This window comes from Xyrauchen texanus, chromosome 5 (assembly GCF_025860055.1).
Source record: "Xyrauchen texanus isolate HMW12.3.18 chromosome 5, RBS_HiC_50CHRs, whole genome shotgun sequence".
NCBI classification, from domain to species: Eukaryota; Metazoa; Chordata; class Actinopteri; order Cypriniformes; family Catostomidae; genus Xyrauchen; species Xyrauchen texanus.
In genome coordinates this window covers 14,620,412-14,645,602 of record NC_068280.1, presented here as the reverse complement: position 1 = coordinate 14,645,602, position 25,191 = coordinate 14,620,412, and the positions used below count along the sequence as shown (strand labels likewise).

The 25,191-nt window shown below is 38.2% G+C and overlaps 1 protein-coding gene across 2 annotated transcripts in view; it reads left to right on the top strand.

Annotated features, from left to right (window-relative positions):
• Positions 1-25,191, top strand: part of tenm3 (teneurin transmembrane protein 3) — a 366,934-nt gene that overhangs the window by 228,876 nt on the left and 112,867 nt on the right. For both annotated transcript variants that reach the window (XM_052126900.1, XM_052126901.1), the window contains one exon: positions 7,487-7,725. In XM_052126900.1, the coding sequence (XP_051982860.1) occupies positions 7,487-7,725 (239 nt within the window). The remainder of the gene's footprint in view (positions 1-7,486; positions 7,726-25,191) is intronic.

Sequence of the window (25,191 nt, the reverse complement as noted above, 5' to 3'; positions counted from 1 at the left end):
ACCTTTAAGGCATTATTGACATTGTCACACACCTTGCGGTGCAATCCAGATCACTATTAAGCATACGCTTCCAACATCTTGTAATTTGCGCACAATTTGTGTCAATAGACTATTGAGTATAAGCGATCACGCAGTTAATTACCTCCCTTTACTGTCCTTACTGTCATCGCTATTTGATTATGCTGTTCGAGTACACAAAAGAAAAGCCTCTTGGGACACCTGCCAGTCCTCAACTGATTACAATAACTGAGCAATGCTAGATCTCTGCACAGGGAGATTTTCTGCATTCTGGGTTTGAGCTTCACTAGGACAGAAGTATCCTAGTATTGTTCTGTTGCTCTCTTGTATAATTTATTCCATATTTTAAGTTATGTTGGCCATTTAGGCACTGTCTTGAATTACTGATGAAAAAATAACATCCATAAAATTGCATACATAAACAATATGGAATGTAGTTACCCCATATTAACCCTCTGGGGTCGACGGACGTGGCGGCACGTCCTGCTGGATTTTTTGTCATTACAGCGGAAACAACATAAAATTCGCCGTCATTTTGGAGCATACAGATAAGTGTAAGACATCATTACAGTCTATAAAGGGTCTACTTTTATTTGTGTACACTCACAATAACAACAAAACCTTGTGCTTTTGTAAAAGAAAGAACATAAAAAGGGTGAGCGGTCAGCAGTCTCTGGGTTTGCGAGCATATATCTGAAACGTCACTGAAACTGAACTGAAATATACTCCGCGAATACTTATCACACAAACATGAAACATATGTCTAAAGAAAGCTTAAACTGTCTACTTTTAAATAAAACAATTCAAATTTTAAACAAATATTCTCCTGCAATGTAATCTGTATGAAACAAAGTAATGTACAGTTTCTCCTGGCTCAGCGAATTATCTCTAATGTGATCACACACACCAGTAGAGCGCGCCATTCATACGCTAATGTGCTGAGACGATCAAATCAAATGGTAAATGCCCCCGACTGTGCCGTAAAAATAAAGTATGAAAGACAGCACAATACACAAGTGAGAAAACTCCTGGATAGTGACGAAAAGTTACAATTTTCCTCAGAAGAAGAGCGGGACTCCAATGAACGTTTGTATTTTGAAGAGAGACTTGATCAAGCCGAGGATACAATTTCGGATGAGTAAGTAATTTAGTTTTAATTAGATGACATGCTATTTTATATAAACGTACATATTTTACTAGTGGGACTGTTTACAGACTTGCCAGCCAGGATTTCGAGTATTGACTTTTTAAATATGTCCTAATAAGCAAGTTTTAGTTACATGTAAATGTTGTTTCGGCTAAAGCATGTATTTAAATTGTATGCTGTATGATATAAATATGATATGTAATATGATATAAAAATAATATTAATGTTTAGATTATATTTTAACTAGTGTTTATGCTGCCTCATTATCATCAACAAAGTGTGTGCTTGCAAATATGTGTTCAGGTTAAATGAGTAAAATGCACTTTAAATATGCCCATATTAGAAAATCACCATCTTATAATGATTTCTGAAGGATCATGTGACACTGAAGACTGCAGTAATGATGCTGAAAATTCAGCTTTGATCACAAATTGCATTTTAGAATATATTCAATAGAAAACTTCTTTTAAATTGTAAAAATAGTTCAAAATATCACTGTTTTTACTGTATTTTGGATCAAATAAATGCAGTCTTGGTGAGAAGAAGAGACTTCTTTTAAACGGTAGTGTAGGTCTAAAATTAAGTAAAGTCTTTAAGTAAAGAAAATGTATAGTCAGATTACTTCTATTAACTTAAAACTTGATTTTGATCATTAAGTCTCCTCACATTCATTCCCTTTCTGTCACATTCCTCATTGATATGCCCAGGGGAGGGGTCTTTTGTCTCCTCAGGTGTGAGTTACAATAAATATTCATGATCATTCACGCCTCCTCGCATATTACCTTTCTAACACTAAAAGTGTCTTACAAAAGTTCAATTATTATATTGTTTTGTATGAATGATTGATCAGGATGGTTTTCACATAATTTTTTTACAAAAATTCTAGGCTACAAGATCCAGTTCTCAAAAGGATTGTGGACAAATGTTTAGTATGTGTTATATGGCCTTATTTCAATTACTTTCAAAAACCATGCATAAACGTTATTTTCTTAAAAATACAAACATGTACACACATGTTGCTCACATATTATTGTAGCCCAGTTTGTGCTGAATACAGTGTTATCACTTTAGACTTTAGCCATTAATGTGTTTTTAAGTAAAGCACAAATGTCAAGGCATGTCAAAACTTTTCCCTCTGGACCCTAGAGGGTTAAGATGTATTTCAATGAAAATGATGGTAACCAAAATTAATCATGATCACAATATGATGAGAATTAATCAATGATTTGATTTGATCATGAATGTGTAGCCACTTTTTTCAGTCAAGCCTGTTCTCCATGTGGAAATAACCAGTCATGCTAATGCAAAGTGCTCATCTGCCACAGGAGTCCCTCATGTGAATCTCAAAGCACTTTTGACTCATAGGTCAGCTCCCATGCAACCCCACAAAGGTAGACAGCTAAAGATAGCTCTGACAACTTTTGTCAAAAGAGAGGAAGGGAGAGAAAGCTGTTGATTGCTTTTGATTACAAAAGCTTATTTACTGTAGATATCTAATTGTTATCAGGTGGAAATGTAATTAAAGGCCAATGTCACATAACTTCTTCAAGCAATGGGCAAAAGAGCTCTGAATGTGCCCAAGTACTTTTCTGATTCTTTTTTTTTTTTGTAAGCAGTTGTGAAGAGAAGTGATTTATTGCTTCAAAACAAAACCAAGCATCAAATTGTAATTAGAATAAAGTATCATCCATCAATATTGCATCAATATATATTTTGTAATGAAAACAATGCAGAAATGATTAATGACAGATAGGGCATTATGTTCAGAGTGCAATCACACACCATCCTGCAGTGCCGGCCCAACTTTTAGACCCTTTGTTATTTTGTCTGTGATCTCCGCCCTCAGTTAAGGAACAGGGAAGAGCTCATATCGCAGGGTCAATCCACATAGCCAAAACACACAGCAACTGCGAGATGCCTCTCAATACAGGCTTATCTCCTCAAGTGCTAAGGATCACTCAATACTGACACTTTGTCCACTTTGTCACTTTTATAACTTGCACATATTCACAGTAGCTGCATGAGAAAACATTGCAGACAGCATGTATTAAAGGGGGGCCTTGCACATAACAATAGCTCCTATTTGCATTTTCCTTCACAAACAGGTTAATATGGTTTATTGTTTCCTCTTTTTCCTATACACTTTGATGTGGAGTATAAATTGGAATTTTAAAATCATTCAAGCCTCTGTCTATAGCCAATTTTACAAGAGACCAAGTTTATCACTGTAGAGATATTTACTGTACTATTGATGTGGATTTTTCAAAAGCATGAAGCACGGTAAATTGGCTTTTGTTTGTGAATGAAGCATAACTGTAAAAGGAAAAGAAAGATAAGTATTTCTTTCTTCAAGGTGACAGGTCCTTGTCAAAAGAAAGCTGTTTTTCCATCCCCAACATTATTTAGTTCACACAAAGTCCTCTAATCATTTCTCATATTTTATCAAGTAGTACTTCCAATTCAGTACGTTTTTCATGTTTCTTTAAGTGGACTATACTATCACCATATATAAGCATTGTTAACTTATTTTCCAGTTCTGTTACGCGTTCACTCTACCTAAATCTTCTGTAAAGACATTTGTCATAGGATGACAAACGTGAAAGGAAATACATGGATTAGCATAGCAATTTCCAGCCTGATGTCATGCCTCCTGTAATCAATTAGCAATGGTTATCCTGTCCCTCATGCTTGCAAATCCCTGTTCGCTCTCTTCTATGTCAAAGGAGTGTTATCCAGTCTTACCTAAACACCAGATGCCCCAGTCAGTCCACAGACACTACAGCTGGAGATTTTATAACTGTTTTGCTCCGCATGTGTTCTATTACTCCTCGTTGTGTGGAGTAATGGGAGGTGAAGTTACTAAGGTATTAATGTTTTACCGAGCGTCTAATCTCAGCATTTAATTTCCAAACTATTTTCAAGCATGCATCACGTATGCTCTTATTGCTGTGATCCTATTAAGTGCCATAAAACCCAATCTTTTATGGCTATAAATGCTATATGAAACGGCATGTGTACTGTGAGGGTAGAGTGAATTCATAGAATCTAAAACCATTATAAAATGTAATAAACAGTTTCTTTAATAATTTTCATGACAAAGTGAATGAAATGGGTCTTTCAAGTGTCCTAGAATTGCCAGAGCTACTTTATATTTATTTATTTTTTCTGTCCCTTTGCTAGATCTGTCTTCATAGTTTGGGCAAAAATTTGAATTCTAACCTGCTTATAAATCATTTGAAACGCAGCTGTATGGTTTGTGTAAAGGCAGGCCGCAGTGTAATTCAAGAGGGATGAACATTTGGTCAAGTCATGTTATTGAGTTACATGTCAGCAAGTCACTTGTTGTAAAAAGCTGAGGTAAATGTTTGAACTCCTGCTGTGAGGTCGGAGGGGTGAGCTGTATAGAGCTGAGGTCATAATGATGTTATGCAGGAGGTCATGTGCAGAGTCAAAGCAAATTATTCCTGGGATCCTGTGCATTGGTTTCCATTACACAAGAAAATTTGTCTATGAAAAAGAGAGAGAAGATAAAACAAAAAACTCCATATTGTCCTCAGTGCTTTAATCAGCATAGATATAGATGGGGACAATATTCTGATTAGTGGTTGATCCATATTGGGTTTTTAAAAGCAGATTCTTACATTTTCACATTTGGTCCCCTAGTTTTAAACGTTTTCTATCATCATTGATTTTCCATTGGTGTTAGATTATGTGCACCTCTGGGGATTCATTTATCTCTCAGAGGACACTATACACTGTAAAAGAAATACAGTAATTAATTTCACACACTTAGCTTAGAGTGGATGTACTGTAGACAGACCACCAGTAACACTTTACAGTCATTTAGAGTGGTTGAGCTGTTCTATGACTCTATTCACCATTTTACATATTCCGCTAGTGCTTACATTAATAGAAAATACAAAATTCAATGGTTCACTGCACATAAACCTGCAGTATATTTCTTTTATGAGTCTTTTCTTGCATCTGGGTTCACCTGCGACTGTTTGTCTGTCTTTCATTCGGTGTACATTCAGAAATGACTGACTGCTGTCTGGGAAGCTCTTTGGGTTTGCTGCCAAACTCATAATTAGAAATAGCTTGACTGTCTCTTCACCAGAAAGCACTGATGACCTTTATTCTAATTGTTTGTCTTTCTCATGTAGAAAATTAGCAAAGCAAGCAGTTCTTGAAAATGGGCATGACAACTTAATAGAGATGGATGTGTTCCCTCCCGTGTGCCACGATGGCGGCTATGGGGACGGGTACGTGCTCCTGAGTCATCTCATGGTGCCAGCTGCCGATGCCAAGCCCAACACTGAGCCAACCAAAGTGCTAAATCTCCAGACCCCGCCTTTCCCCAAACAGAAGGCTTGCACTGAGCCAACCAAATGGTCAAAGTCCCTCCATAAGCCCCGTATTGAGCCATCCAAACTTGCATTTGCCCAGCCTCCTATTGTATATATCTTGTCCTGTGTTCGGTTATCCAATGAATGTAAATTTTCAAGAGGCAATTGATTGGCAGTCACTTCTGACACTGATACTTGCTTAGGAATTATTGATCTAAATTTAGTTGCAATAAAAATCCATTATATGCTAATCGATTCACCACTTGCATAAATCAAGTAACACAGTCTTTAATATTTTAATTTGACTAATTCTTTAATTGATATTCTTGCATTAACAGATTAAATCCTGACTGCCAGAGAATCTTTAGACACAGCATCTTGACTTTGATTTGGTTGATTGATAATATTGGAGTTTCAGTGAGTTGGCACCAACTGTTTACTGCACTAAAACATAGTCTCTCTCTCTCTCTCTCTCTCTCTCTCTCTCTCTCTCTCTCTCTCTCACACACTCTTGCTGCATTCGAATGCAGGGAGATTGCTGAATTGTCTCGCTAATTGGATTTAGTGCTCAGTGTTATTTGATATCGCAGCTTGAATCATCTGTTTGTCCTATTGTTCAGTGTCTTCATGGGTCAATCTGTCAACATAAAGAATGCAATCGAATAGACAACTGTGCAGTTTTAGAGAATTGCTTTGCTCTGCAAGCTTATGAATTGTGTTGTTTAATGAAGGGAGGGATTTTAGTTGTGGGAGAGGGTTATTTCTAGGCCTTTAGTAAATGTTTAAAGTCCTTGTCTACACCTTGGAATATATGATCTTGAAATGCTGCACATATGAAAGAACTTAAAATAATCCTCTATTTTAAATAGAAAAATATTTATCACCATCTATTAAAGGAATAGTTCAAAAATGAACATTTTGTGCAAATTTACTCTCCTTGTTGTCATTATAAACCAGTGTGACTTTCTTTCTTATATGGAACACAAAAGGAATAAAACTTAAAAAAGGATCTAGAGTATCATAAAAGGAGCATGTGACTCATGCGTCATTTTCTACATCTTTAGAAGTAACAAACCAAAATATAATTTTTTTTTCAGTGCAAATCTTGACATCCTTCCTGTGTTAATTAGCACTATGAGAAAAACTAATTCACAGTGCCTCGCGTGTTCATTTGAGAACTTGCATTGTTTTCAACTGCCATTTTATTAAAAAGGTGAACCAGATTATTCATATAAAAATTCCTTTTGTATTCAAGAATGACATGAGGGTGAGTAAATGGTGACAGAAATTGTATTTTAGAGTGAACTATTCCTTTATGTCCAGCTGAATCCAAATATATAGTTGAAAGCTCCACACAGACACTGACACAAAATATTTCACATTTCCCTTCTTTCGTTCAGGCAAAGAAACAGCAGGCTTAAGAAAAGTCAAACACTAGGGCTTTGATTGAGATGTGTTTTGTAAAGGTTGAAAATTGTGTGAAGAGGGCTAGATTTTCACTGCGGTGTGCAGGCAAACAGAAAGTTCAGGTTTAATAAATGTGATGGTAATATCTGCCCACTGTAATTACCACATGCCAAGGGCTTCTGTTAGCCAATCATACCTGAAGTGCCAATCAGAGGGAAGGGTGACACTAGCTTAGCGGGAGCTGTTCAGGAGCAGGGCAGTGCTGTGGGAGGGCTGTGCACCTCACTTCCTGTACTGAGCCCCACTCGCTCTGTTAGTAATGACTGTGCCACTCTAACTATTCATTTGAACTCATTTACACTTAATATGCCAAGCTTCCTATAAAACTGTAAGTTTGAATGTTTTATTAAACATTTTCTGACTGTATGAGCTGTATAAGACAAGTTTGAATTCTTGGCATCGTTCTGTTTTGCCCAGAGCTGTTCAGTGTCAAATGAAAATGTCTTACAAAAATGTATTCTTACAAAATGAAAGAAAATGCTCATTTTTTCTTCTCTCTTTCTTTCAGGCACTTTCTCTTTAAGACAGGCACCGGTACCACTCCTCTGTTCAGCACGGCCACGCCAGGCTACACCATGGCCACGGGGGCAGTCTACTCACCCCCCACCCGGCCCCTGCCCCGCAACACTCTCTCCCGCAGCGCCTTCAAGTTCAAGAAGTCCTCCAAGTACTGCTCATGGAGGTGCACAGCTCTCAGCGCCATGGCCGTTTCTATACTGCTCTCTGTACTGCTGTGCTACTGCATTGGTAGGTGTTAATGGCACAAATATGCCTGTATGTGTAACCCTGATTCTAATACAGTTAGAAATGCTCTGGAGTAGGGGTGACATCATGTCCCCCAAAACCACTTTACTTAGTAATGTTCCTAATATTTACTGCCAGTAAAGTAACTTTAACTTAAAATAATTTTTTATACTATGCTATTATTTTAACTGGGCCTACCTAAAAAATTATAAATGTTATGTTGTGCAACATATTTCTATATTTCAAAAATAAATATATTTATATATCTATATGTATATTTCAGTAAACCTTTCCCAAAAAAATTACAACAAATCATTTCTAAGGTTTTTCATTTGTAACAATAGAGCACAAAAGTCTGGTTCTGGAAGTAAAAATCACATTATTTTAATCCATAGGCAAATTCATTTTTAAAAAACAAATTACAGACCTTTTAAGTCAGACCTACCATGAGCTCTGAGGTTGTTAATCAATTGTATTTGTTCTGTTGAAGGCATCAGTTTGTGTTTTCAATGTTTTTAGAAATTGTGCTGAATAGAGGAAATCCTTTTGAAGAAGTACAGTACCCATTAATCCAGTACACATGAATCCTGAAGAGAAAGATCCACCAATCAGAAAATTGTGTCCAATAAAGTGTGCCAAATAGCCTCTGCAGCGACTGCCCACTTGTGTGACATACTGTGAATGATGTAACTAAGACTTTCTACACTCTACTATTAAATCAAGATCATTTTAAATTCCATTGCATCATTCACAATGCTTTTTGGGATTGTAGTTCATTCCCTTATTAAAGTTGTTAAGTACAGGGTCCTGTAACTTTAGATAATATATCTATCTTTTAAGTTAGCAGGATTCCAAAGAACATGGTTTGATATATCACAGAAGACCAAATTAAGTGTGCAACAATTTAGTTTTGTAGCTAATTTAAGACGTAGTGACAACGCAGCACTGTCCCGATAAGGAGAGTGATAGTTCTGTAATCCTAAAGGGGCTTTCACATGATTTATGTTTGGGCATCAACACTAGCACCATGCAACTCTTTGATCAAATGAAAAGCATTGCAGGCAACGTCTTGTTTTTTTATTTTAGCCCAGGCACTGCCCAAGTAATGATGCATCATCATCAGAATTTTCCTTTAATCTGACGCTTTGATAGGGTCAGCAAAAATGAGGTCAAAGTTAAAATTGTTTGAACTTTGAGCGCCATGTTGCTCTTCAGTCAAGCGTTGCAATGCAGCACTCAAACATGTTCAAACAGTTTCAATCAGGAGGAACGCTCAAGCTTACGCTTCACTCCATAGAGCATTGACGCATGTGGAAGCTCCTTTATTGTTAATCCCTGGCAATAATGTTTCTCAGGTTACCCTCTCTAACAAGCCTCCAAGATGCTGTAAGGACAATGGAATACTATTGCAAAAACAACGCTTTGCTAATTACATTGATATAGATTCCACTGCTAATTTTTGTCTAATCTCCAGTCACCTGTACGATTGTCCATGTAGCGAATGTTGTCATAGCAAAAGAGATCACTCAGACAGACATTTGCTTATTTACGTTTTCTGTCACCATGGATTTCAGTTAGATTCATTCAGTATTTATCCCATACTGTTTGCCAACTGTAGCCTTGTTTAAGCTTGAATGAATGGAGCCAGTTGTTTCCTCATTCCATACAAATGTCAGACTGATGAGATGATTTATGAATGGACTGTAGAGATGCTGTTTTTCACTGTGAGGTGGGCTGGCTTGTCTCAAACAAATGATGGTGCTCTTGAACAGCTGGACCGCATGGGAGAGACAGGGAGGACCTTTGTTTATTTTCCTTATGTTTAGGCTACACGCTTCTGCTATAACACGAGAGAATGGTCTTACTCCTGGTCATTTCAGTATTGTTTCTATTAATGATGTTAGAGGGGAATAGGGACTAGGGAGGAAAAAGAGAGACTGAGATGTACAAATTCACACACACATATATACAGTATATAATTAATAAAATAAATATTGGTTTTTAGACACTTATTTTGGGAAACTTAATTCCCATAAATAATGAACAATATTTTATAAGTATTCTTAAAATAATTTTGTCACAGGTATTTATTATTTGTTTGAAAATATTTTAAATGAAATTTGAGTTCTTTGCTGTCTTCCTGCCACGCTATAGAAACGGTCCAACTGGGATTATTATTATTATTATTATTATTATTATTATTAGGGCACAAAATATGGGAGCCAGCTAAATATTTCTGTATGTGTTTTTTTCTTCTACAATTTATTGAATATGAATTCAACAAACAATGTCAAAATGATTAAACTGCTGTATGATTTTAATTCAAGAAAGACAAGACAGGCAGCAATCACAGTTTTAAAGGTGGAAGGGTGTACATACATACAGGACATTTGTTATATACAGTATGTGTGTGTGTGTGTATAAGTTTAAAACTACCTACTATTCATGCTTTATTAATTTTGTTAGGTAATATACTTTAAAACAAAGAAATAGGATGACAATTGAACCATTTTCGTGGATAGTGGCATATAACCTATTCAAACTATATTATTAAAAAAGAAGCGATCTTAACAGCCACCAACTATACAGCTGCATTCATACACTGAACATACCCAAACATGCATATAAACGCTATTTTATGGTATTTATAAATGATGTCAAGTATGGCCTCCGGAGTCAATAAGAGGAAATGAAGGATCCTTCTTTTTCCTTTCTCAATGCAATATCACACCAGACCTATTCAGGTTTGTAGAGATCTAGTGACCCTCTTTTATCATAAAGACATAAAGGAATAAGAGGACAGCATCAGCGAGCCCCTGTTACATCCAAATAGAAATGTATTTGTTCAGTCCGTGGGCTTTCTAGTATTGTCCATTTATCCCTTTGAGAGAAGTCATTTGAAGTTCACTGTTTTCATTGCCAGTGTTGACATGATCTACAGAATTAAAGCCTTGTTCAGCAGGTTTAAAGAAAGCAGTTTGGATTCCCTGTATGGAACAGTGACCAGAGTGGCTGAATAACAAAAGCAAATTTTTTTCTTTAGAGAGGAAGCCAAATCCATTTTTGAGTTAATTATTCCACTGTATTCTAGGATGCAGTTCAGCAGCTTCCAGAGAACTATTTAATGACACTCCACAACCAGGTCTGTTTCTTTTGCCAATACAACTGCTAATAGAGCAGAGATCACAGCCTTCTATCAAGAGAGTTAGAGAGTGAGAGAGAAAGAGTGCGTTACAGTTTTTCACCCAGAGAGGAAATAATAATAATTGGCGTACAATAATAATTTGCTCATTATGGCCATCTCTGTTCACTGCTGTCACCTTCATATCTTTCAAGTAATCTTCATAGGTGTGCTCTGGCGTTATGAGATAACGGTAGCTTGATATATTTAACCTTTAAATTAATGTTCTGGTGTCAATTCAACTCAAGCTCCATCGGCAGCATTTGTGGCATTATTTTGATTACCACAACAATTAATTTAGACTCATTCCTTGTTTATAAAAAATAAATAAAAGTCACGGTAACAGTAAGTCACTTGAAAGTGAATGGGTTGAATACACACTGTTTCAAATGTATAGCCATAAAACTTAAACATCATATGTGCTAGTATGATTTTATTGTGATATTGCTTACTAACCTGGTCTGTGTAAATTTATAACCAATATTACAACTTATTATAATATACACTCACCTAAAGGATTATTAGGAACACCATACTAATACTGTGTTTGACCCCCTTTTGCCTTCAGAACTGCCTTAATTCTATGTGGCATTGATTCAACAAGGTGCTGAAAGCATTCTTTAGAAATGTTGGCCAATATTGATAGGATAGCATCTTGCAGTTGATGGAGATTTGTGGGATGCACATCCAGGGCACGAAGCTCCCGTTCCACCACATCCCAAAGATGCTCTATTGGGTTGAGATCTGGTGACTGTGGGGGCCATTTTAGTACAGTGAACTCATTTTCATGTTCAAGAAACCAATTTGAAATGATTCGAGCTTTGTGACATGGTGCATTATCCTGCTGGAAGTAGCCATCAGAGGATGGGTACATGGTGGCCATAAAGGGATGGACATGGTCAGAAACAATGCTCAGGTAGGCCGTGGCATTTAAACGATGCCCAATTGGCACTAAGGGGCCTAAAGTGTGCCAAGAAAACATCCCCACACCATTACACTACCACCACCAGCCTGCACAGTGGTAACAAGGCATGATGGATCCATGTTCTCATTCTGTTTACGCCAAATTCTGACTCTACCATCTGAATGTCTCAACAGAAATCGAGACTCATCAGACCAGGCAACATTTTTCCAGTCTTCAACTGTCCAATTTTGGTGAGCTCTTGCAAATTGTAGCCTCTTTTTCCTATTTGTAGTGGAGATGAGTGGTACCCGGTGGGGTCTTCTGCTGTTGTAGCCCATCCGCCTCAAGGTTGTGCATGTTGTGGCTTCACAAATGCTTTGCTGCATACCTCGGTTGTAACGAGTGGTTATTTCAGGCAAAGTTGCTCTTCTATCAGCTTGAATCAGTCGGCCCTTTCTCCTCTGACCTCTAGCATCAACAAGGCATTTTCGCCCACAGGACTGCCACATAACTGGATGTTTTTCCTTTTCACACCATTCTTTGTAAACTCTAGAAATGGTTGTGCGTGAAAATCCCAGTAACTGAGCAGATTGTGAAATACTCAGACCGGCCCGTCTGGCACCAACAACCATGCCACGCTCAAAATTGCTTAAATCACATTTCTTTCCCATTCTGACATTCAGTTTGGAGTTCGGGAGATTGTCTTGACCAGGACCACACCCCTAAATGCATTGAAGCAACTGCCATGTTATTGGTTGATTAGATAATTGCATTAATGAGAAATTGAACAGGTGTTCCTAATAATCCTTTAGGTGAGTGTACATATTAGTATCATGTTAACAGTATAATGGTTGCATCGTGTGGCAATATTTTTGAATCAGTTTGTACTGTAAAGTTTGTGGACTGGCTCCATTCACTTTACATTGTACACCAATCAGTCACAACATTATTATTGTCTAATATTGTCTAACACCTGTCTAATATTGTGTAGGTCCCTCTTGTGCTGACAAAACAGCGCCAATAGCAATCTGAGATGCTATTCTTCTCACCACAATTGTACAGAGCAGTCATCTGAGTTAGTGTTGACATTGTCAGTTCAAACCAGTCTGGCTATTCTCAGGTGACCTCTCTCATCAACAAGGCATTTCCATCCACAGAACGGCCACCCACTGGATGTTTTTGTTTTTGGCACCATTATGAGTAAATTCTAGAGATCGTTTATGTGAACATTAACTGAAGCTCCTGACCCGTATCTGCTTGATTTTATGCACTGCACTGCGGCCACACGATTGGCTGATAAGATAATCACATGGATGATTGTTGGTGCCTGGCTGGTCTGAGTAACTTTTTAATTTTCACACACAACAGTCTTTGTTTTGGTGGCATGAGGGGGACCTACAGAATGGTGGTTTTAATGTTGTGGCTGATTGGTGTAAGTGCCTTATTGTAACTAAAATCTTTACTTTTTTAAATAAATAAGGGATGAGCCTAAATAATTTTATAGTGATACACATTATGACAAAAATGCTGTCTATTGAGCTTAACTTGTTTTGAACCTAGAACACTTTTTTAATAGCCTGAACAAACTTTCCAGTAGCTTCACAATGCACTTTAAAAATTACATATTAAAAAACTTCCAGAGACTGGAAAGTAAAAAATAAATTTCCTGATTTTTGAACTTGGCATTGGAATTCCAAAAAGTCCCATATTTGCTATCATGACATACAGAGTTATTATCAGCATTATTATGGAAAATGTGTTGGTGAACAATCGACGGGGTGTCTCTGACCGGACACTCGGCAGCTCTGATCATTACTGCATATTAAGATTCCTGCAGATGCACCCATCAGGACATTTCAGAGCATCACAGAAGTGAGGGAAATATACGGTGAGCTAATCAAGACAGTGCCCTGTTGGGTACAAACATTAACAAGCCCCCAAAAAAGTCTTTGTACTTTCTTTCATCTGTGTTTTTTCTTTTGTCCCATCCCAGCTTTCATTACCAGGCCTCATTATCCCTCTGAATTTGGGTTCCCAATTCAAACTGTTGATGCTATGGGACTACTCAGTAGAACATTGTTTCTGAAAATTTTCTTTTAATTCAAGATGTTTCCACAAATGGGCTTGACAGTACATTTACCAAATAGCTTTTCATTTACCAAATGACTTATGTTTCCCCCAAATTACTGCACAGAACTAATAAAGTTTAGGTTAATAAAAAGTTAGGCCTACTTGAATCATTTGACAGTCCTCAAGCAGCCCCACTTCGACTCAAGGAATTAGCTCTTATCTTAAAAACAAACCTGTGTTTGAGTTTGTACTCCAGTTTCCGCAAGAGAATATTGGAAATTAAGTTTGTTTAGAAGGTACTGTAATTATGCATCAGTTTCAGAAGAGTGCAGTATTGCTCGAGTGAAGCAAATGGAATCATTAGATTAAATGCATGCAGTGCATTCCTCTCACTGTGTCTCACACTGTCAACTGTGCAGATGGAGAATATATCTTCCTCTTTGGTTTCACATAGCAAAACAATGCCTTGCTTGCTGTGTCTCACAAACACTAACAAAACCCAGAGTCTCTTTTCAGTCAGTCCTATCTGACGTGTCAGACCCCAGCCATCTCCACGGAGCCCACACCCTCCAAGCAAGAAAGACGGTGGGAAATTGCGTTCTTCTCCCTCGCTCTTTGTTCAATAGAGGTATCATAGCAACATGGAGATTTTTCATGAACATTCATTCAATACCACATCCTCTGTGGATTGCTTTAATAGTGGGTGGGGGTTCACCCAGAAGCCTCAAATATGTTGACAAACTCCTCCAGCCACCACTTCTAACAAAAGTCACACCACTGAGTCCAGAACGATGGACTTACTGACTGAATGGGTCTGAGATTTGTTTTTGTTTGGGAAAAGGAAACAGATGCTTGAGTAGCATGAAAAGAGAGATTTCTTCTCAGCTCGGAGGCAAGACTGATGCAACACAAGCCCAGGTGAAAGGCTTCCATGCTCTTCTGATTTCCCACAAACTGGTTGCATCTTCTGGACAGAGTGCTGATTAGCTGTTCTCTACATTGCTCTCTGCATTGTGGTTCAAGGCAGGAGAAACTCATAAAGGGGCCCCAATGGACCAAATACCAACCAGAGGAAGCATGGAATGCCAAGAGTTCCTCAGCCTTCTTTTAAAATCCTGCAAGATAAAGCCATTCATAAATATTTCACAGCTTTTCGCACCTTCAAAAAGCATTTTACATTTAGGCAGAGACAGGCCAGTGTTTTTCATTCGCTCTGTGTCTTCGTGAATGAGTATTGATGCTCTGGAGAAAACACTCACTTAAACTTTCCACAATGCACTCATATTTTTACAATTTAGCCAGCCACTTTGTCCTCCCACTTATGTGTGGAACTTTGCTTTCACTGGATGACTTCGGAACAATTAATAGAGTCTGATGTCAGTTTTTTTAACACCTTTGCTAAATTTGTTCACCATGAGTTCAACATATTTTCTTAAAAATCACAGTTTAATGGACATGAAATTTGTTTAAAAAGTTTACGTTTTTAAATTATGTGGCGCAATCATATGGCTTCGTTTTTCGTTTTTCTTTTCATAAACAGGCATACACACAGATAGTGTTGGAGCTTCTAAAAAGTGGTTGATGATTGCAAATAAGTATGGTGAGTGTTGAGGTAATTTGTGTGGGTGATTTGGAAGTGCTAAAGGGATATGTTTTCAGCAGCTGAACTCAATACTCTGATGGATCAAAGGAAATTTAGTTTTGACCTTGATTTATTGCTGTAGAAAATCTTTTTGGTAAATGGTCTGCACTTATATAGCGTTTTTTTTAACCTTAGCAGTTACCAAAGTGCTTTACACTGTACAATTCACCCATTCACACACACTCATACACCAATGAAGGCAGAGCTGCCATGCAAAGCGCTAGCCTGCCATTGGGAGCAACTTGGGGTTCAGTGTCTTGCCCAAAGACACTTCGGCATGTGGAGTCACATGGGCTGGGAATCAAACCGCCAACCCTGCGACAGAAGCCCCCTTTTTATTCTTTGTTGCGTCTTTTAATTCTATCATTATTTGCTTCCTTGTTGTTCCAAACCAATATGACTTTCTTTCTTCCCTGGAACACAAAAGGTGACTTTCTGAACAATATCCTGGCCACTTTTTATACCGTGAAAGTGTAAGAGGACTGGAGCTGGAAAGCATCACAATTACCAAAAACGAACCGTAAGAGTATCACCCATACGACTTGTGCACTATATTCTAAGTCAGTAACACTTTACAATAAGTTAACTTAGTTGACTACATTAGTTAACATGAGCTGACAGGGAACAATACTTTTTCATCACTTATTAATGAAAAAACACTTGGTTAATGTTAATTTCATCAATCTGAAAGGCAACCACACTCCTGACACGTGGACAGAGACAGGCAACCAAAACAGATACGTGATACAGAACCAATTCCAAACAACAATCTAGCAAAGAACATGACACAAAGAAGGGCTTAAATGGGCAGAGAATTAGTGGACAGACATGTGCTGCTAGCACGCTAATAAGTGGCATGATCAGCTTTCCTATGGGAACAATCAAGGCTCCCATGGAAACACTGATTACGCATACCAACATCACCAGAGACACATGAGGGAGAGAAATAACAAAACAAACAGACCGACAAACTCACTGGAACCATGACGTAAAAGCACACGGATGCATCTTTCCGTCCGAGGAAGAGTGCTGCGACAGGACCTCTCTGATTCCAACCTCCGATGCATCCACCTCCACCCCAAACTGACATGCAGGATCGGGAGTTATCAAAATTGCCGCAGTAGATAACTGCTTCTTTAATTTAGAAACATCTCAGATGTAAAAATTAACCCCAGGAACGGAACCGACTGTGCATGAAAAGCGCACTTCTCCACCTTGACAAACAGCCGATTATCTAGCAGTCGCTGAAGCACCATCCTGACGTGCTGAAAATGGTCCTGGATATTCTGGGAGAAGATCAGAATATCATCTAAATAGACAAACACAAAAAGGTCAACCATGTCTCTTAGCACATCATACACAAGCCCCTGGAAGACGGCATTAACCAATCCGAAAGGCATAACCAATATTCAAAGTGCCCCCTATGGGAATTAAAAGCTGCATCCACTCATTTCCCTACTTAATCCGGACAAGGTGATAAGCGTTGTGCAAGTCCAACTTCGTAAAGATGGACGCTCCCTGCTAGAGTTCGAAGGCTGAGGTCATCAAAGGATAATGATTCTTCACCGTATTGTCATTCAGCCCCCGATAATCTATGCAAGGTCCAAGCGAGCCGCCCTTCTTCTCCACGAAGAAGAACCCAACCACTGACGGCAAAGAGGAAGGGCAGATGGGACCAACTGCCAGAGAATCATTGATATACCTGTTCATGGCCTCCCTATATCTGCCATTTCATCCTGCAACAAAACAATGAAAACAGAGCCCTTGAATGAGGCATCCCTGCTTCACCTTATGAGAAATCTGAGCCCTACAAATCTGCATGGGCTCTGCCTCGGACCGGGAGTCCAGTGACCTGGCCAAAACTGTGGACTGGGTATGGTGGTGAATGGCGATGGCGGCCTAGGGACAGACGTCAATCCAATCGGATGGCCAGAGCCACCAAATCATCAAAGTGGGAAAGGCAGGACCAAGGGATATATTTCATCCTGGATGACATCAGAAAGCCCATGCAGGAACTGATCCCACTTCCGGAGTTGTTGAACAAAAAAGGTGAGCAGCGACGCCATCATCTCCAGAGTCCAGTTAGAAGCAGAGATCTGAACCTGCTGATGTTCCAGTAAGGCTACCTGCTGAGGCAGTGCAGAGCGAAGAGTAGATTCATCCGCTGGGTCCATCCTGGCTAGATTGCTCTGTCACAAAGATGAGACAAAGAGACCCAAGAGCAGAGGAACAGTTCAAAGGATTTATTAACAATAAATGATAACATCAGCAGATCCAGGTTAAGTGTGGAGATTCCGGCACAGACTGCAGTAGAAGGTGATGGGTGTGTTTATCGTGCAGTGACCAGATCAAAGTGGAGATTTATATTTAAAAAGGACTTAAATAGTGAAAATAGTTTCTTACCCACAAACATTGCTTTTGAAGATAAGTATTTAACCACTGGAGTCTTATGAAATACTTTTATGCTGCTTTTATATTTTCTTTTGGACCTTCAGATTTCTGGCCAACATTTTTCTTAAAATCTTTATTTGCCTTCTGCATTGAAAGGACCAACAGAGCTGAGATATTCTTCTTAAAATCTTTGTTTGTCTTCTGCAGAATTAAGAAAGTCATGCACATCTTGGATGGCATGAGAGTGAGTAAATGGTGAGATAATTAAAAATTTTGAGTGAACTATCCCTTGAAGTCTTCTGAAGCCATACAATTAATTTTGTGAGGAACAGTTTTTAAATTAGTTATTCACTGAAAATCTTCACATTCATTTTTGGATAAACTATTCCTTTAAATGCTACAGTTCTCAGTGCTCACCTTTTTTCAGCTTTGTTGATGTTGCTTGTTTTATTTTTATATTATTTCTGAAAATAGATTCTGGATGAGTCAGACCTTCTCACAGAAATTCAGTTTTCCCGATCCCCATCAGTTTTGTCTTGCTAATGATCTTAAATGACATACAGTGAGATATATGGAACTGTATTTTAATCATAGCACAAGACAGATGAAGGATTACTGGATCCTTGATAGCCTTGTGAGTCCCACTGGTTACATAACCTCCATTCCTGCTTCATATAAGTTGCCTTGCATTTAGCTCAACTGTAATTCTTACCGCTCTGCGTTTGAACTCTGCCCTGGTGAAAAAGCTATCTTCCTTCTTCCTCTTGCAATCACTCATTTACTCATTCTGTGCACACCTGAGGCAGTAGTGGCCCACTCACAAACTGATGAAGCATCATGCTTCCTTGCATTTCACTCTTTCTCTCTCACTTTCTTCTCTTACAACTATGTAGAATAGGTCTCTCTCTGAAGCCTGCTCTACCATTCATAGCTGCCTGTGCCCAGTGCTCATCAACAATGCAATCCGTTCCCGTGATCTCGCCCACCTTTAGCTGTTTTAGCACTAGTGAGACAACCAAGGGAATGGAGAAGAGAAATAATCAAACATAACAGTCAATTTCCATTCTGTTTCCACTGAGAAAGCTCGAGAGTATTCCTTGTTGTTTTGCACTTTTATTTGCCTTTGTATTCTAATAGCCTGGATGTGTTCCATACAAATGCTGAAAACATGCATGATAATTACTAAATGCCCCACGGCTCTTTGATCTCTGTGTTCCCAACCCCTATCTTTAAAGGGATAGTTTACCTAAAAATGAAAATTCTGTAATCATTTATCTACCCTTATGTTGTTCCAAACCCTTATGACTTTCTTCCATAGAAACAAAAGGATATGTTAATCAGAATGTTAGCCAATGAAAGTAAATGGTGACTGAGGCTAACATTCTGCCTAACATATTCTTTTGTATTCCACAGAAGGAAGTTACTTTGGTTGGAACAACATGAGGGTGAGTAAATGATGGCCGGATTTGTCATTTTTGGGTGAACTATTTCTTTAAGGTTGTTCATTCATCCACACTATTTCAACTGACCATGGTGTCACTCATCAAGAAACCATTTCATTAACAATAAGAATCTGTTATGGAGGTGAGATCCCTCATTTGTGATGCTGAAAGTTAATGGAGCGGCCTGCACAAAAGTGTGTCTGTGAGAGGCTCCATCAGCCCAGCAGGGGGTGACCGTCTCTCTGGCGGCGAAGTCAGTACCGCCCACTCTCCCATAACACCCTGATTCGGTTCAGGTCAGAGTGCTGGATATCGTCTGCTTTGACCCAGTGGGAATCTAATTTAATGAGCGAGAGAGAGAGAGAGAGAGAGCAAAGACCTGATAGACAGATATAAAGAGAGTGTAGAACATGAACTTAAGGAATTGTATAACCAATTACAGTTTGAATACTTTAGCGTAACTGTGTTGCACGCTATTCTATACTTTCTCTGTTTTTATCTTTCTCATTATCACTGCATATTTAATTTCATAATGTAACAAGGAGCTGTATCAGGAAAAGCCAAAAGCACTAGATAACAGGAGGTACAGAAAGCACACATAGGTAACCTAACACACACACACACACACACACACACACACACACACAAACAAGTAAACACTCAGACAAACAGTGCACCTACCAGTGCAGAGAAAGGGAGAATGATTTATGTGTGGAGGTTGTGTATGCGCTCGGGGGGGCTTGAAGAGACCCATTGGGGGTTGTTGGCAGGTCTAAATTACCTTTATTAGAGCCAACGTCTGCAGCTAACACTGCTGTTACTCATAGAGAGGATCAGCCTGTCCCCTTAGAGCCGCACACCTACAGTAAGCACTGCTACCACACACACCAGGACACATATCCGATGAGATCCCCTACTAATGCTAGACAAGACCAACTAATGAGATCACAAATCACTGGGACATCACAATTACATTCAGTTTACTTTTATGTCAGGACCACTATATTAAGAGCAGTAATAGCATAGTTGTTTAAGTTTTGAATATCTAATGTAATATTAAATCAGTGTGAAATGCAGTGTGTTACAGTGATTTCACCACATGTAAGGGTGATCTTAGACCCTGTTATCCATGGTAAAATTACTGTAACGCACAGCCTCTCCATAGCTTTTTGCTTTAACAAAATGACGAAAACAGAAATATGATACAATACACCAATGTTCAATAAAAAGTTAAAGGTATTATTAATAGAACAGTCAGATTTAACACATGTGATTAATTCAAGTTTACTGCATTCATTTGATCCTTTAAATTTACAGCATGTACCATTTATACCGTCTGTAATGTGTCCTTGCAGACTCATTACACTGACACGCATACACAGAGCTCTTCCAAGGAAGCCTACAAGCTTAGCATCAAATGCATAATGCAGCGGTCCCATATATATTCTGTTTCGTAACATGCTAGACAACCGTTACGCTTTCTCGTATGATAGAACCACGACGGTTTTTATCTAAGTAAATAAAATATACACCCACACACAGCAGTACTTCCATGATTAAATGATGGAGAAAGGGCCTCTTAACCTTTCCAAAATTATTAACCCAAAATTATTATTTTAAATGATACTGTTTGGAATAAATGGCTAAATTCAGGCCTGAAACTTTGAATGACACAGCTATCTATTAGCCCATCTGCTTGCTCACATGTGATATGTCAAGCCAATCGGCTCACATGGTGTGAGCTGATAGGTCCTTTGTCATGTAATCGTGTAGCCAAACAACTTGTGTGTTCTCACTTTGCCTAACATTTAAATTTGCTCAGTTTGAAGTAAGCTGGTTTTACTGAGTTTTCTCTGAAATCCTCCACCTCTCCTGCTTCACATGTCTAGATCTGCTATATGGGGATTGTGTTTATGTCTAGTTGTGCAGCAGCATTTTATACATGTTTGATGCAGTATATCTTATGTTTTTCTAATTGTGAAGCAGTAGCAGCATGTCCACATGCTTAACTCAGTATGTCTGTGTGTGTTCTAGCAGTAGCAAGTCACCATACGAGCTCTGTAGCAGCAGCAACATGGCAGATCTAGTCCACCGAGACCAATATCCAATCAATATTTTTTACCCACAATAACATGCTAAATCTGTCCAAAAGATGCCATGATTGAACTAAAAAAATTCTAATGATATTATATTAATTTATTGTACATGGTTACACTTGTTCTTCCTTCAGTTCAAATTACTACCATGGCTCAAACAACTTTAAAAATATTTAAGATGATATTTTTTAAATATTGCCCTCTATTGATTTAAAAACTGACCTTTGGCTAGTTTAAAGTGCTTAAGAATACACAACAATGGACAAATGCATAATTTTCCATATTTTCCAATTCCGTTTTCCTTGAATGCATCTATCATCAATGTTGTATTTATTACTACCAACATATCGTCCATTATCAGCTACTGTTTACATTTAAATGTGATTAAACTGTTAGAATGTCTCATTTAATGTGTGTACAAATAATATGCTTTTTCTACTTTTCAGTGTTTTTGATGCCGGATTTTAAGATAAAGATTTCTGTTGAAATTTTCAGCCTTTTTCCCCCTCTTTCGGATGAAAATTTCTGGTGGCTATAATTTAGATGTGTCCCTTTTAATAATAGTCATAAATAACAATTCTTTCACCAGGTTATTTGCCAACCAACAAAACAACTTAACGCATTAATATAGAATGTGCGGTCACAGCCTTCATTTGAATTGCTTTGAATGCTGCTCAACCATTCAGAATTTAAAGTTATAATCATCTATTTTATAATCTAGGTTGGTAGAGGTGAGCTGGAAACTTATACACAGATTGCTTCCTCTCTGTAGTTAGTGTTCTGTAAATTTATTTGGATTAAACAGTCTGCAAAAAGAATAACTTACAGTACATCTCCATGGTCTACACTACAGATATGTTTAGCAGTATTTTTTGTCAACCCCTTGACATTTTTCTGCACTTCCTCTCATTTTACAGCCAACCAGTTCCCCATATAATGATCAGACCTCATGATGGCACAGTTCCCACATCATCCTACAGACTGTTCTCTAGCCTGTATGACCTTTCCAGGCATGTGTTGTAGAAGCATCACCAGGGAAACAAAGCATGTTCAAATGGGTGCTGATTCACTCAGGTTGCCATGCTACCCACAGGGAACTGTTGCTGTGGGTGGGAGTTTGGCACATCCACCCTGAAATGCAGCCAGTTATGCTTTCAGCCACACCTGAACAGAGCCTTGTGTCACAGATATACAGCTCAGCTTGAACTCTCAAACCTTGAACTTAAAGGTAGATAGTTCACCCAAAAATTTAAATTCTGTCATCATTTATTCACCCTAATGTTGTTCCTAACCTGTATAACATTCTTTCTTACATTGTTAGGCAGCATATTAGCCTCAGTCACCATTCATTTTGACTGCATCTTTTTCCATAAAATACAAATGAATTGTGACGGAGGCTAACATTCTGTCTAACGTTTCCTTTTGTGTTCTACTTCAAATAGGCGGTCATGCAGATTTGGAACAACATAAGTAAATGATGACAGAATTTAAATTTTTGTGTGAACCCTCCCCAGTATTCTCCTGTTTACATTCAAAAGCCAAATCATCAATCAAGTCAGTTTGCTCAGATCATTCAGACATTTCAGGAACAAGTGAAATGAGACAGCAAATCCAGCTGTCTAAACATATTACTCCACAGAACAGCCACACACTCTTTTTCAGGCAATAACACCAGTCTCTTCAGCTGAGGCAAATGTACAGTCTTAGAGCTATTTTAGCTGTGAACACAGAGTGTTGATTGATGACACACACATGAACTGGCGTTCCCACATGACATATGAAAATAACTAATTGAACAAAATAAAGCACATATCAATATAGAAATGTGTGGCATCCCTATCTCTCTCTCTCTCTCTCTCTCTCTCTCTCTCTCTCTCTCTCTCTCTCAATTAAATTAATTTCAAATGTTCTGTATTGGCATGTGCGTGCTTGTGTGTGTTTGTGGGCGCATCTTTGATTGGTCGACTCCTCCCTCTTTTTGTGGCAGGCATCAATGTACCATGCCGCTAGTAAAATGCAAAAGTCAGGGCAAATTGTTTCAAATTTTTGATACATTTTTCAGAATTTCCGTATAGTTAGGGCAAATGGAGAGGAAGTGTTGCTCTGTCTCTACATCTCCTTGGCTACAGTATGGGCATATTCTGATGTCTCTGGGGTGCCAGTTCTGTCGATATCTGCCCGTCTCTATTGCCATAGGGTGTCATTATTTTTCTTAATTTGCAGTCTTTCAGTGTGCTCAGATATTCTGCTGTTGTATTTCTCTGTTTAGGACCAAATAACATTCAAGTTTACTCTGTTTTTGTGTTGTTTCAGTCCATAAGTCAGATCATTTTCTTTTTGTGCTTTAATAATTTGGTTAGGGTGAATTTTGTGGATGAGGGTGTCTGTGTCCTAAGGCACACTGTTGTTAGTCATGTTAGTTGTGTTAGTCTGTTTTTGCAGCCTCAGGACCATCTGAATGAGGGGGCTTTTTTCAATATTCATTTCATTTTAGGGCTTTAAAATGATAAGAGTTGGGGTCACTAATTTTTAGATGTTTCCAAAATGCGATGCCTCATTTCTCAATGCGAATCAATAGAGGGTATTAGCCAAATTCTGCTCTGTATGCATTGTTTGGTGTGCCTCTGACTTCTGAGGATACTCTTACAAAACTCTGCATGCAGGGTTTCAATTGGGTTTTTGTCCCATTTGTCGAATTCATAATTCAGAAGAGGACCCCACACTTCGCTGCCATATAATTTAATAGGTTCAATAACTGACTGGAATATTTTGAGCCAGATTCTATTTGGTATTTCAAATTGTATACATTTTTGGTTGGCATAGAAGGCCCTTCTTGCTTTCTCTTTCAGTTAATTCACGGCTAAGCTGAGGTTTCCAGTTTCACTTATTTTTAACCCAAGATATGTGTAGTTTGTGTCATGTTCAATATCAAGGATGAAATTGGGAATCTTTCCCTGACATCTGGGTCTTTTATGAAATATTAGTGTTTTAGTTTTGTTAGAGTTAATAGTCAGGGCCCAGTTATGAAAGAACTTGTGCAAGATGTCTATGTTCTGCTGTAGACCCTCTTCTGTTGGCGACAGCAGGATCAGTTCATCTGCGAACAGCAGGAACTTTATATCTGATTCATACAGTGAGAGGCCAGGTGCTGCTGATTGTTCTAGTAGTTTCACAAATTTATTAATGTGTATATTGAAGAGGGTCTGTGATAGAGGTATGTAGGGTGAATGTTCTGATGTTCTATAATTTGGTAAGAATCGTGGGCACTAAGGAAGTGTAAGTGTGTATCAAGTGTTGATGATACTACAAAACAACTTCCCCATGCCTCTGTAATTGTTTGGGTCAGATTCATCTCCACTCTTGAATATGGGCATTATGAGTCCTTTTTTCCAGGTGTTAGGGAAATGGCCAACACATTTATGTTTTAATATGGCCAATCTAAATTTGTGGTTTGTATTTTTGAGCATTTGTTTAGAATGCCATCTGGTCCACTTCCCTTTTTGGCTGGCAGTGCCTGTATTTTATCAATCATTTATTTTTCAGTTATTGTGTAGTCTAATGGGTTTTGGTACTTTCCAATTGTGTATTCCATATGGTTTAATTTTACATATATATGAGTTTGTTCCGTATTCATGTTTATTTTGCTATAAACATGAAAAATTAAGTTATTTTTCCAGGTATCTCCATTTTGTATGGTTATTTGGTCATGATGCTTTTTATTCTGGAGATTCCAATTGTCCCAG